General features: G+C 63.8%; 4 protein-coding genes across 4 annotated transcripts; all 4 read right to left on the bottom strand.

Moving 5' to 3' along the window:
- Positions 1–361: 361 nt before the first annotated feature.
- Positions 362–1,144, bottom strand: LMXM_04_0300 (conserved hypothetical protein; the record flags this gene model as incomplete). The annotated part of the gene is made up of 1 exon (XM_003871748.1): positions 362–1,144. The coding sequence occupies one exon, from the start codon at positions 1,142–1,144 to the stop codon at positions 362–364; it is 783 nt and encodes a 260-aa protein (XP_003871797.1).
- A 1,228-nt stretch (positions 1,145–2,372) lies between these two features.
- On the bottom strand, positions 2,373–3,728 carry LMXM_04_0290 (conserved hypothetical protein; the record flags this gene model as incomplete). Its single annotated transcript, XM_003871747.1, has 1 exon — positions 2,373–3,728. One exon carries the CDS (start codon positions 3,726–3,728, stop codon positions 2,373–2,375), a length of 1,356 nt encoding a protein of 451 aa, XP_003871796.1.
- A 1,395-nt stretch (positions 3,729–5,123) lies between these two features.
- LMXM_04_0280 (putative AMP deaminase) lies at positions 5,124–11,216 on the bottom strand (the record flags this gene model as incomplete). The annotated part of the gene is made up of 1 exon (XM_003871746.1): positions 5,124–11,216. One exon carries the CDS (start codon positions 11,214–11,216, stop codon positions 5,124–5,126), a length of 6,093 nt encoding a protein of 2,030 aa, XP_003871795.1.
- A 599-nt stretch (positions 11,217–11,815) lies between these two features.
- Positions 11,816–13,258, bottom strand: LMXM_04_0270 (conserved hypothetical protein; the record flags this gene model as incomplete). The annotated part of the gene is made up of 1 exon (XM_003871745.1): positions 11,816–13,258. One exon carries the CDS (start codon positions 13,256–13,258, stop codon positions 11,816–11,818), a length of 1,443 nt encoding a protein of 480 aa, XP_003871794.1.
- Between the last annotated feature and the right edge of the window lie 501 nt (positions 13,259–13,759).

Here is a 13,759-nt window from a genome sequence, read left to right as displayed (position 1 = left end):
AGGAGTGTGTCCGCCGCCTCACAAATGGCACGGTGGTGACACAGAAGGGGAGTGGCTCGGGTCGGGTCGGGGGGGGGGGCACGGAAGACCAAGGACAGGGTGCCGCCTATGTGGGGTTCGAGAGAGGGAGGGACCGTGCGTGGGTGCGCACTACTCCAGGTCGCCACCTTCACTGGCGGGTGTGAGGGTGGCGCGGTGATCGTCGGAGGGATGTTCGCGCATAGGTTTCGGAAGCATGAGGAAAGGTAGTGGTGGTGATGGTGGGGAGGGGGTGGTGAGGTGTCCGACAAGACGCGGTTGTTGCAGCAGGGGGGGGGGGTACCACACCGGGGGGCACATATTGGTGGACTGGGCCCACGCTTCAGTGCGTGTGCAGGTCGGCGTCCAGTTGATTCTCGCCGAACCGGCGCATCTTGCGGAAGTAGGCCGCCTTCTGCCGCAGGATCGCCAGCTCGCTAGGCGTATACTGATCGAGGGCGTTCGTGCCCCGATCACCCTCGAGGAGGCCCATGAGAGGATCTTCGTAAAGGGCGTGCTCGAGGACACGCAGATGCCGCAGGTACTGCTCCGCGATCCCACGCATGCCCATTGTCTTTTCCATGAAATCGGGGCTGAGGTCATTGATGAGACCTTCCCGCTTCCGCTCCACATGCTCGATCCAGTCGGCGAGGTGGTAGTAGCGACGGACGAGGAACGCGTCGTACACCGTCTTCACTGTTGGATGCAGTTTAGCGTAGCGCTTGTCGAGCTCGGCGGCGATGCGCTCGCGGTCGCGCTTGACGCGGGCGATGCGGCGGTGGAAGTGCGGGTGCAGGGGGTCATCGTGGAGCTCCTGCAGATCCTCGGCGAGGCTACCGTACAGCTCGTACACAAGTCCCAGACATTCGTAGAGGAGGTCGTGTCGTGCGTTGACGGCGGGGTTGTTCAGCTCGACGGTGGCGGGGTACTGCATGTGCCGCTGCAAGTACGTATCGCTGTACCCGTGCCACTGCTCCGTGTTGAGCCACTGTTGCTGATCGCCCTTCACCCGTGGCAGCCCATCGACCCCGTCCGGTTGCACCACATGCGGGTTGTGCAGGAATCGATGGAACTGGTCCGTGGCTTGGTGGCGGTACGCCGTGCAGAGTGCGCCACTTGTGCTCATGCTGCCGAGTGTGAGGCCGACACAAGCACCGCGCTGCCACACGGTGCTGGACCAGGGAGGACATCGGTGCCGCGAGTGCCACACGCTGGTCGCCGCAGCCGTCCAACACCGCACCCCGCCAAGTGTCCTCATCGCATGTGCCGACATTGGCGAGCACATACGTGGGATTCGGTGCCTGTGTCGGGTGCGTACAAGGCAACTCCCGAAGTGCCTGAGCAGGGAGAGAGCACGAGCGGGTTCTGTCGCGGTCCCCCGACGAAACACCGCTGCTCCCCCTTCCCTCCGTCTCGGTGCTTTTATCTTTGTTCCGCCTCGCTGGACCGATGCGATGCGATGCGTGACCTCCCCCGCACCACGGCCCGAAAACTGCCTGAGAGGGAAACGATTCGAAGGGAGACGCTGGCGACGGCTCTCTCTCTCACACACACACACACACACACACGTCACGAGGAGGGGGGGGCGGAGAGCAGCGACAGAAGCCGCGTAGAGGACACACCACCCTCGTCCAAGAGCACACTGCAGCGAGGGTCTGGCGCAAAAGGCAACGCGACTGGCTCTACGGCAGTTCTGCAGGAAGGACGCCCGGGGTGCGCAGAGAGCGCGACGGGGCACATGTGGGGAGGCACGCATGGCGTAGGCGTGTGCGCGTGCGTGTCGTTGGGAAGCGCATGTGCAGAAGGCATTAGGCGGAGAAAAGAGAGGAGGTAGGTAGGGGGGGGCCGAAGATGGGGAGGTGGGGAGGGGGCAAGAACAGCCGCACGCGCACAAAGACCGACACTCTGCATACAAGTAGACACGCCTTCTCCGTCAGCTGGGAAGCTCCGCCCCCGTTGTCATCCGTTGCTGTGCTCTACGACGCGGGAGGAGGGAGGGAGGGAGTGCGACAGCGAAGACGAGGACGAGAGGTCGCAAGGGCGACGATGACGCGCAACACGGTTGCCCCTTTTCCCCTCCCTCGCCCTCAGCGTGCGGTGCCATCGCCAACACATCAGCTGGCTTCTCGGGCTGCCATCAACAAGAGAAGGACACACAAGGGGCGGCAGGCCCATGCAAGCATGGCCTCGTGCGTCGTCTTGTGTGTGTTCGCCGAATGGGGGGGGGGAGGAGGAGGAGGAGGAGGAGGAGGGCAGCACACTACTGCTGCACCTCACGATTCAGAAAGAGGCGACCACACACACACACACATACACACACGCACGCACGCACGTATGTGATGCATTGCCATCTGCTACGACTGCTGCTGCTGCTGCTGCTCGGCGGCGTTGTGGCGCGGTGCATTGGGACGACGGAAGAACACGTCGCGGTGCCCCATCTCTCTCGACTGCTTCGCGTCGTAGAAGGACGAGTGGATGTCGTCGAACGGCGTGTAGTACTTCATCGACTGCGGGTTCTCCGTTGTGCTGGCGGACTCCCACATCTGCTGCAGCATGTCCTCCCAGACGGCACGCCCGATGTTCCACCCCGCCTGGTCAGAGCGCGGGCGACGCCACTCGCCGTACTCGCCGACCATGCGCAGCACGGCTTTACGCGAGGCGAGCGGGGCGTCCCAGGCATTGCTGAAGGCGAACGCCGAGTCGCCGTCCATCTTGAATCGCTGTGCGCGAAAGATCCCGTGACCCTGGGTGATGGTCATGCTCTCCACCACGTTCTGGTGCACCCGCATGCGAGCCTCGCGCGTGTGCCGCCGAATCCAGCTCGGTAGAAAGAAGCCCTTCAGCTGAACGCCGCGCGCAATCGCGTCCATGTTAGAGATCTGCATCGGCTGGTGACTCGTGTTGCCGTACGTGACACAGACGCCGTTGTCGCCAAGCAGGTTGACGAGGTTCGAGGCGTACCCGCCACAGGTGTGGTTCAGCAGCAGCTTCGGCGGCGGCACGTCGGAGAGAAGGCGGCGCATGTAGTTCGTCCGTGCGTAGTTGTACGGCACGACCGCAAAGGCGCCGCGCAGTTTGAAGAAGGCGAGCAGGTGGGCGTGCTCTGTGCGGCCCAGCTGCATCGTCTGAAAAAGCTTCGCACCCTTGGCGCGCACGTAGCCTTGGCAGATCTGGGCGATCGACGAGGAGGCGCCGGTCTGCAGCACGACATCGTTCGGCTGGATGTTCACAAAGTCGTGTGTGAGATGGTACGCCGTGTGGAACAGGGACAGCGAGGCGAGGTACTCGATATCGACATCCGCGCGACACGGGACGACATCGAGGTTCTCGGCATCCGTGACGATGTGCGTCGCCCAGCTGCCAACAGCGGGGTTGTTGATCCACACCAAATCCCCCTCCTTCAGCGCTAGCTGCGCGTTGGAGCCGACTTCCTCGACCACGCCGACACCCTCGACACCGGCGACGTGTGGCAGACACGTCTTGGGCACCGCAATCGGGCCCCCGTGACCTTCGATAAGATTCTTGTCATGCCGGTGGACTGGCGCTGCTAACATCTTCACCACCACCTGCCCACTCGTGCGGTCGAAGGGGACGCGATACCGTTCATACTGCAGCACCTTCTCCGGTGCCCCGTGACGGTGGTAGCGCCAGCCCGTTGCCGCGACAGTCCGGACAGTGGGCAGGCCACACAGATGACGTGAACTGCGCATGGCCTTCGCGCGACTACAAACAACGCGAGAGAAAGGGTGGGTGAGAGGAGGGGAGGGAGTGGGTGGGGGTGGGGCTGGGAGAGACGACTACTACGGCCTCTACGTATACGCGACGCTACATCTAATACACAAAGGGAAAGGGAGGGAGGGGAGGGGAGGGGGGACTACGGACTGCTACGGCGCAACGTCTGATGGGGAACGGACTGGGGAGACACGCCGGAGAGAAGACGTCAGTCTCCGGGCGAGCACGCGAGTGGAGAGTGTGGGTGGGGGTCTTCTAGCTGCGCGCGGACGCATGAACGCAATCGCTGTCTTGGAAGCGAGTGCGTTGCTTCTGGAAGTCGATACGAGTGACGGGGGAGGGGAGGGGGCACAGTGGTGGTGAAGTCCAAAGGCATGAAGAGATGCCCACTTGATCGGCCTGCGGGTACACCACAGCGGTGGCAACGCGCGCATGGGATGAGGGCGCGGGTGCGTGTATAGAGGAGCAGCGAAAGGGCAATGGAAAGATACGGAAGGGAATGGGGAACGAAGATGTGTGTGGGGGCATGTGTGTGTGTGTGTGGGGAGGGGAGGGGAGGGAGCGCCACCTCTCCCTGCTATCGCACTGTCGCCCCTCCCCCCCTCACTCACTCACTTTGCTTCTGGATGAGCAACTCTTTCCTCGTGGTGGCCACCGGCACGACTTTGTCACGGTCACTTCGGGCGAGGGGGGAGGAGGGGGGGGGAGGGATGCGCACTCGTTTTCCATTCCGTGCTGAGGGGACAGGGCATACACACGCATACACCATGCGCATCTCCTCCGAGAGACCGACACGCTTCTGTGCGCACAGGCCGTCATTGATGGATGATGCCATACATAAGGAAACAGGGCGGAGGCGGCGGCGATGGTGGTGGTGGTCGCCGCCGCCGTCGTGCCGCACGGGTGCTACTGTACATGATGATGAAGAACATGAAAAGAAAATACACGCGTACACGCGTGCGTGTGCACAAAGCGGCTGCACGCACAGGTACATCCGCGCGCGGGCGCGGCCAGGAACGGCGCAGGGACGTCCGTCCCAAGCCTGGCGTCCGGACGAGTAGGCGTGTAGGTGTGCGAGGACCACGGCGCTGACATTGGCCGCACATGGTTGCGTGTCGGTGTGTCGGTGTGTGGGTGGGTGGGTGGGTGGGGAGAGACTAGACGGACAGGCAGAAGGAGGATGTGGCGGGGAAGGGGAGAGAGGCGGGGGAGAAGAAGAGAAAGCACTGGCAGCTGATGCGACACGGGCATGCCATCTCGCCACCGTTTGCCGCCGCCGTCACACTCTCTCCCCCTCTCCATACTCACTTCTCCCACCTCGCCCCCGCCTCTGTTTCTCTCTACCGTTCATCATCGACGAATGGCGATGGTGATCATCGCTTGCGCAGTGACGCGGGTGACGCCGATGGCTGCGAGGAAGAGGTGGTGGCGGTGGCTTCCAACGGAGGCAGCTGCGGGGTCGGTTGCTTGCCCCTGCCGCCATCCGCCCCGTGCAGGCCGTCGGCCTGCACGGGGTAGGTGCGCCATAGAGACTCCGTGTGCGCAAGCAGTCGACGTGTCTGCGCCACGGCGTCGCCCTGCTGCTGCTGCTGCTGCAGCAGCTGCTTGCGAGTGCACAGTATACTGTTGGTGTTGTCGGCCGGTCCGTGAGGAGTTGGCGAAGACGGTGGTGGCAGGGCACTGGGCGCAGCGGCAGGCACCGCTGCAGCTGGTGGCATGCTCACAGCCGCCAGACCTGCCCGCAGCGACCCAGAGGAGAGCGGCGACGGCGACAGCTGATGAGGGACGGATGGAACGTGGCTCCTGTCGGCATGCACACTGCCTTCATCGTCGTCCGGCGTATCCTGAGGCTGCTGGTGCTCTGCTGGTGTTGCTGCTACTGCGCTTGCGTGCGCGCGCGCTTCCTTCTGCGTCACGAGACTTTGCAGCTCACGTAACTTGGCATCCACCCGGTGGCGGCGCAGCTGCGCCGCCAGCTGATCACGCTCCTTCTCCTCCGCGAGCTTCGTTGTGAGGAGCCGGTTTTGCCTGTGGAGCTCGCTGACGGCGCTGGTCAGCTCCCGCAGCTGCTGCTGCATGCACGTGCGCTGCACCTCCAGTTGCACAAGGTCTGCCTCCTTCGGGGTTTTGTCGATGAGGCCGACAACGCCGGCACCGGTACTGCTGCTGCTGCTTCTGTCGCCCGTGTTGACGCCGTACAGTTGCATGCACTGCGCCTCCATTTTGAGCGTCAGCAGCGCGCGGTGAAAGTGCAAACCGGAGATATACTCAAGGAAGCCCACCTCCGTGTGATACGCCTCGAAGCGGTACGCGACGCGCACGTCGGACAGGCGCGTCTTGGCAACGTCGTTGCCGGCGCTACTGGAAAGGAAATGCATGGCGCCGAGCTTCTCCTCCTTGAACCGCACACTGAAGTTCGACAGCAGCACGCTGTTGCGCGCCACCTCGGAGAGGTCGTTCGGGCTCAGCTTCCATATCTTGGAGGCGATAGAGTACTCCTCGAGCAGCGGCTCCTGCGTGTGGTGGTAGAGCAGCGGACTGTCCGTGCCGAGTGAGACGCGCAGCCCACGCTTGAAGAGCTGCGGGAAGGGGTTGTGCAGGTAGTTCAACTGCAGCTTCGTGTTGTTGCTGAGCGGGCTCAGCGTCACACCAATCTGGGCCAAGTAGAAGAGGTACTGCAGCGGCGTGCTGTCGGCGAGGCGCACGCCGTAGTTGATGCCCTGCGCCAGCAGAAAGCCGCCAATAAGGTGGTCGACGCTGCCGGCCTCGCCGCAGCTGGGACGGAAGGAGAAGACCGAGAAGCGGCGCCGCTGCCGGAAGCGGTTCAGCGAGCGCAGATTGGCGTACAGGTGGTAGAGGTAGTAGTTGTACGGTGGCTCGTCCTCCGTTGTCCACTCGTGCGGGGAGCGCATTGCCAGGTGCAGCGGGACGTCCGGCCGCCGCTCATCCTCGACGCAGTCAAAGGCGGCAATGTGGTTGATGAAGTGGAAAAGACGCGGGTCGCTGTTTGGGTGCAGCGAGATGCGCCACAGGGGCTCGAAGACGTGCTCGAGGTATTCGGCGAAGCTGGCGACTCGGCCTGCTTTGCGGAGGGAGCTGTAGATGCGCGGCACCTGCACCACCCACTGGTTGTGCGAGGAGGACATACCGTGGGTGTCGAACCAGTGCGACAGCAGCGCCCATTCCTCGGCACTGGCGCCGTAGACGGATAGTCGGCTCTCCGAGAAGGTGTGCTGATCGCGCGACAGCTCCTCGAAGGTGCGCTTCGTCAGCTCCGCGAAGTAGCGGCCATTCATTTGGTTGTCCGTCTTCAACAGTAGCGTCAGCAGCTCGTCCTGCTGCTGCCCCTCCGACGCAAACAGATTCTGCGGTGCACCGCCGTCGCTCGATGTTGCACCGGCTTGCACGTTCAAGTCGTCCACCGTCAGCGAGTCCGCCGTGATGTGCAGGTCCGCAAGGAGCTGGCGCAGCGTCTGCGGCTCCTTGCCTTTGGGGTGTGACACAATATCGTCACCGTTGTGCGTTGCCTTGTCCACGATGAAGGCAAGAAGCTGGCGCGCCGTCATACCTGTCTCCATGCGGATGTTGTTGTCCACCTTGGTCGATTGATAAAAGTCACGGTTGTGCGACGCACGCGCCGCTGTGCTGCCAAGCTCACGGCTATGATTCACCGCCGCGTGCAGCTTGAAGCGGTGCTCCAGCAGCTGCAGCCGCCGCAGTGCAAAGTCGCGGACGCGGATGTTGTCGATGAGGCGACGTATTTCCTCCACGTGATTGCAGAACTCCGTGTAGTGGTACATGTCCTGCGGCAGGCGCGGAATCTGGTGCACCTCATGCGGCACAATGATGCCCTCCACTGTCTTGTACTTCCACTCGTCCTCGTCAAACTCCAGGTACGAGCTGGCGCCGTGCACCATCGAGGACGCGCCGGTGGCGCCAGCGGCATGTCCGCCGCTCATCCTATTATGCTGCGACGACGACGGCACGGTGCCCTTGAAGGCCCAGCTCATCGACTGTGTTGGGTGCGGCAGTACCGCGTGCGGGTCGTGAGTCAGCGTCGCCAGCCAGCCGGCCTTGGCGTCACTGCTGCTCACCGAGTCGCCAGCGGCGGCGGCAGCGCTGGAGGAAGGCTCGGGTGGTAGGGGCAGCGAGCAGTACTGGTGGCGCAGGTCCAGGGCACGATGCAGCGCCTGCACGAGGTGGGCATTTTGGATGTCGCGGTCGAAGGGACCAATGAGGGTGGCGCGCGGAAAGTCAACGGCGGGATCCAGCACGGCGTACGGCGCCTGGGACTGGAGTGCAGCAGCTGCCCCGCCCGTCGAGCCCATGCCCGCTTGCCCATCCGGGGTCAAGACGCAGGATGCGTGCCGATGCGGCGGCAGTGTAGTGGTGAAACGCCTCGGTGCTGTGGCCATGTCGCGGGTGACCACGCTCTGCGTCCCGTCCAACGGCGACCCGATCTCGGCGACGGACGCTGCGGCCCCTATAGGGAAGCCTACCGGTGAGCTGGACGGCAGGAGCAGCAGCTTACGCTCCGCCGTCCATGACTCGTGGCGCAGCTGCAGCCGCGCCGTCGGTACGCTGGTCAGCTCGACCGTGTTTGCCCGCCACCCGTCGCGCAGGAGCCCTGCGCCGATCCATGACGCCTTCACGTCGTCTTCGAACGAGGACATGCACACTGAGTGCAGCGCCATCTCGCTGATGTCGGTCGGTGAGAGGCGGTGCATCTTTGCCGCCATCGTGTATTCCTCCAACAGTGGCTCCTGTGAGGAGTGGTAGTATAGAGGGTTGAGGGTGCAGAGCGAGATGCACAGGCCGCGCCACAGCAGTCGTGCCACAGGGTGCTCGTCCAGGCTTGTTGTGCCGAGACTGCTGCGGGCGATGGGGCACATGGCCACGCCGATCTGGTGAAGACCGTAGAGGTACTGCAGTACCGGCTGCCGGTCCAGCGCGACGGCGTCGACGACGAGGTCGGCGATGAGGTACGACAGCAGCAGCAGACTCGCGTCGTACCCCGAGGACGTGTTTGGCATTGTGGCACTGGATGCCACGACACGTAGTTGCAGCACGTTCTGCCCACGACGGCGGCGCAGCGCGTTCAGTGAGCATAGGTTCGCCCAGATGTAGTAGCAGAGGTACGTGAGAGAGACGGGCTCCGTGTACGGCGTGTCAGCCGGACGACGTCGCCAGTCGGTGCTCATCGCGTCCACGTGCAGCGCCGCGGCCTTGCCGGCTGCGGCGCCACCATCCGCGCGACTGCCGCCTGCACATCCGCGCCCACCACCGCCCGCGGCGGTGCTGCCCATGACGTCCGCGTTCTCATTACCGGTAAGGAGGACAGCACCGGTGTGCTGCAGCAGTGTTGCGAGGTCGACGTACTTCGGGTCCTCCGGCGCCAGAGTGGCCATGAAGAGGGGGAGGAATATGTGGTCGAGCAGCTGCTGGTAGTTGTCGTAGTTCAGCGCCTCGTCAGGACTCGCGCCGGGTGGGAGGGCTGCAGCAGAGGCGGCGTTCCCGTTGGCCACCGAGTCAGAGGGGCCGCGGCTGACGCCGTGCATGTCGTTGGCGGTGACCGAGTGGTCATCGCACGCCTCACCGCTGTATGCGCGGCCGACGTGCATGTCGAAGAGGGAGAATGCCCTACTCCCGACGCTGCCGCCGCGGCTGCACCACTTCGTGACTGGGAAGGCAAGCTGGAACTGGTTGCTACAGAAGCTGTCGAGCTCGTGCGCTCGAACCCACGCGGCCGTGTTTTCCCATTCCTGGGGGAGCGCACCCGTGATCTCGAGAGTCATCTCCGTCGCTTGGACGCCGCCCGTGCGCAGCTCGTTGCGCCTCAGGCACGGCAGCACCACACCCGCCAGATACGCCCCCCACTGTGGGGGTTGGTCAAGGGAGAGAAAAAGGCGAAGCAGCGCGGCGCTGTTGCGGCCACCGCCGTTCATCGAGGGGTCCAGCGCGTCGTAGTACGGCAAGGCGCGGTTCACCGACGGGTGGAGGCCGAGCCCTTCCACCGTCAGTAGGTAGGGTTCGGGGAAGTCGAGCAGCTCGCAGACGCGAGCCAGCGTCAGCTGCTCCCCACCCTGCGCTCCCACAACGCCGCCGCCGCCACTGGCACCTGCCGTGCCCAACGCACTTCCCAGTGGTGTGCTGTCAGACACGCCGACAATGTCGTCGCCGCGCTCGTCAACGGTGCGCTGGATATACTCAACCAGCGCCTGAGCGTTCATTGCGGTTGTGGCTCCGACACAGGTATCGACGCGGCAGGCGTTCGCGAAGAGGCCGCCACCGCGGCGGTAGTGGTCGCTGTTCTCCTCGACGTCGGCGTTGTAGAGCCGATGGAGGTGGTACTTCTCCTCCAGCACTTCGAGGCGGTACTTGCTCGCCGCAACGCAGGAGGGGTCTTGCACGCACGCCGCCAGCGCAAGCACGTCGGCGCGGAACTCTGCCCACGAGGCGATTGGCGTCTTCTCGTCCGACCAGTAGAAAACGCCGTCCACCTGCTGCAGGGTGGTGGGCCCCGTCATGAGCGGTGGTGAGGGGACTTGCTGGTGCTGCGCCTGGGATGCGGGTTGGGGGGGGTGCGGGACACCTTGCATTGGATGCGTGGTGCGGCTCGCCTCGGCAGCCAAAGCGGCGGCACTGGTGAGGCTGTTGGATGCGCCGCTGCCGGTGCTGCCAACGCCCACTTCGCACTGGCCCTTGTCAACGCCCTTATACGTTTCACGCATGCGCAGTGCAGCCAGCAGCGGGGCTTGTGCCGCGGCCATCTCAATGCCACCGTCGTCGCCCGGAAGCTGCAGCGTATATACATTGGTCACCGCGGACGCGTTGGTGTTGCTGCTGCCGGCTGCCGCTGTGCCACCGCGCGCGCTCACCAGTCCACCCCATACAACACTAGACGCTCGACAGTGCTGCAGGGATGACGGCCGTAGACGCGACTGCGTTGACGCTCCACCGCCGACGCCACTGTTACTGTGGACGGTGGTGATGGGCGCACAGCCACCGCTCAAGGCAGTTGCGGCGCTGAAAGGTGATAGGGATCGGCGCCACGACGTGAGAGGCCCGCCGGATGCAACACCACCAGCACTAGGGGTGGCACCCGCGCAACTGCTGCTGTGAAAGGCTGCAGTGGAGCTGCCACTGCCGCTGCTGTTGTCGGCGCGGCCCTCTGCGCCCACGATAGAGGTGCTGCGCTGCCGCCCCGCGTGGCCGCTGGTGGAGAGGAGGCTGCTGGCCTCTTCCGTGGCGTGGCCACTCATCGTGCGCAGAGAAAAAAATGCCGAGTGAAATGCTTGACGAGCACCCTCTTGACCTCTCCCGCGCGCTCTATGTTTGTGGGTGTGTGTGTGCTCGAGCGTGTTTCCATCAACGACAGGCCCCACCCCTCCGTGGCAGCCAGCCGGCCATACGCCACACATACGTGTTTGGGTAGGAGAGAAGAGAGGAGGGAGTGGGATCACCATGAAGTCCGATGTGGGGGTGGGGTGACGGCGCTGAGGGCGCACATGGCAACCCGCCCCCATCCACCCCCTCTTCGTTGCCTACTGGACGGCGCGCGAAGGTGCGCAGCGGGGTCGCCTCCAGCTCTACGCGATATGCCCATCTTCGTTCTCGCTATCCTGAACAGATGCGCACGCATACACTGCCGCGACAACGCCGACCTTCCCCACCGACTATTCTGTGATGCGATCAACACACACACACACATACACGCACACACAGCTTAGCTGCACGCGTCACGGATCGACGGTCTGAGACCTTAATACCTTTGCTCCGTTGATTGCTGTGATGTTAAGCCACCTGCGGCGGAGGCGCACGCGACGGTGTCGAGAGAGGCGGGGGAGGGGGGCGGGTGCGTCTCTGGGGTTCCCTTTGTTTTTCCACGTCCGTCCATTCCCCCCGCCCATTCCTTCTGCATCTCTGTGAGTCGCGCGCCCGCACACACACACACACACACACACACATTGAACACATATTCTTCGCACGGTCTCGAACACCCCCGCCTCCCACCTTGACACAACCAAGCACCACTGGTAGCAGCACCATGGTCACCTTTCTTCCCCTAGATGTCCGTCACCCCGACCTCGCCCAAGCCGTGTGTCATGTAACGCTTTGGCTTCTTCGCGTGCGCCGGCACCGACTTCATGCCGCCGCACGTGGGGTCGATGTCGATCGGTGACTCCCAGACGGAGCGACCGGTCAGGAGCACCTCGCGGTCAATGTAGTCGACCACGTTCGAGTAGTTGTGCTGCACCACCTGGGCAATGTGCTTCTTGGTGTAGAGGTCGTACTGGTACTTCCACGCTGGCACGTTCGGCCACTTCATCAGGGTCTCTTCCTGCGCCATCTCGCAGCGGACGGCCTCCTGGTAGGCCGGGTCCACGGCAGCGTACGGCTGCGCCGCTGCGGGAAACTCCTCCTCCACGGAGAGCACAGCGGCACCGTCGATGGACGTCAGGGCGAGAGACTGCACGTAGGCCAGTCCGTCCTTTGTGTCGTAGGTGACGCGCACCTCCCACGGACCCTCGATTTCGTCCGGGTGTACGGGACGCGGCACGTCATCCGCCTTGGTGAACCGCGGCGCCGTTGTCGTGATGTTGGGGAAGTAGCCGAGCTGAATGACCGCCTTGCTGAGAACAGAGCGCTGCTGGTACTTGATGTGGTCGAGTGGGCTGCGCGGGGGCGGGGGCCGGGTCTTGGGTGGTGGCACCGACAGCCGCGCTGCCTGGACGACGCCGTGAGCGCCGGCGTTGCTGTCGCCCGCACAGTTCGACTCTTCTGCTGATGTGCCGCCGTGTCCACTGTACACCCCCGGGGCAAGCTCCACCACCGTGTGGTCGTACACACTTGCCGACTCGGCATTCCCCGTGCTGCTGCCCGGCCACTTGTAGTACTCCTCCACATCGCGCCGCTCTGCCATGTACTGCTGCCACAGTTGCTCCGCATCGCGCTTCTGCGTCAGGACTTCCTCGGGCAGCTGCATCGTGAGCGTCACAATGCCCTTGTGCGCCTCAAACACGTCGAAGCGGCCAAGCAACTCCCGCAGCCGCTCCTCGTCGACGCGGCGACTCAGCACCAGCTTCACCGTGCTCGTCGGATCGTGGGCCCCAGGTGGGGGTGGCGGCCCTGGTGGGTAGCGGTAGATGCCTTTGGCGAGACGCTCCTTGAAGATGCGCACGGCCTCGGCCGTCGCCTCGGCGTCGCGCTCCTTCACGACCTTCTTCACATTTTCCATCGACTCCTCTACCATCTTCAGCCGCGACGGCGCCGGCATCGCCCCAAGCTCCTCCTGATGCCTCAGGTAGTGTTCTTTGATGGTGCTCAGCATGTTGCGCTCCTTCAGCAAGGACAACCATATTTGCTGCAGGTCGGCAAGACTCTTGCGGCGCAAGCTCTCCAGCGGCCACGCCCCACCCGGGATGGCGGGCCGCTTGTTGTTGAGGAAGTTGCCATCAACGAACTCGTACAGCGCCGCCACGTTGGCACGCCGCGCAGAGCACCGCATCCTCTATTTTGATGTGCTTCCGACTTTCCCTGGTGTCTGTGGGGTGTATGGTTGGGTGGTGGGCTCCACCACCGCCTCTCTGCCCGCTGCAGACTGGAGCAGGCACAGCAAACAACACACGCACCAGCCGAGAAAACGTGTGCTTCACCACGTCAACCGCGCCACGAAGACCGCTTGCAGTGTGGCGTGCAAGCGATGCGTGACATTGTTTCGTGAAGCGAGGAGGGGGTGGGGTGGGGTTGATGGGTTGGGAGGAGAGGGAGAGACAGAGGAAGTGGTGAAGTGGGTGGGTGGTGGAACGAGCAGACCGCATACGGCAGGCGAAGACACAAGACATGTCTGCATGCCCGCACCTATACACACACACACACACACACACACACACACACACACACATACGTGTGACGCCCACGTGGTTGCTACTTCAATGTGCCACACTGTACGCATGCATGCAACTGTGTGTGTGTGTGCCGGCGTTGATGTGCGCACGCACCGCTTTTT

The sequence above is a fragment of the Leishmania mexicana genome, chromosome 4 (assembly GCF_000234665.1).
Source record: "Leishmania mexicana MHOM/GT/2001/U1103 complete genome, chromosome 4".
NCBI lineage: Eukaryota > Euglenozoa > Kinetoplastea > Trypanosomatida > Trypanosomatidae > Leishmania > Leishmania mexicana.
This window is presented reverse-complemented; position numbering and strand designations above follow the sequence as displayed.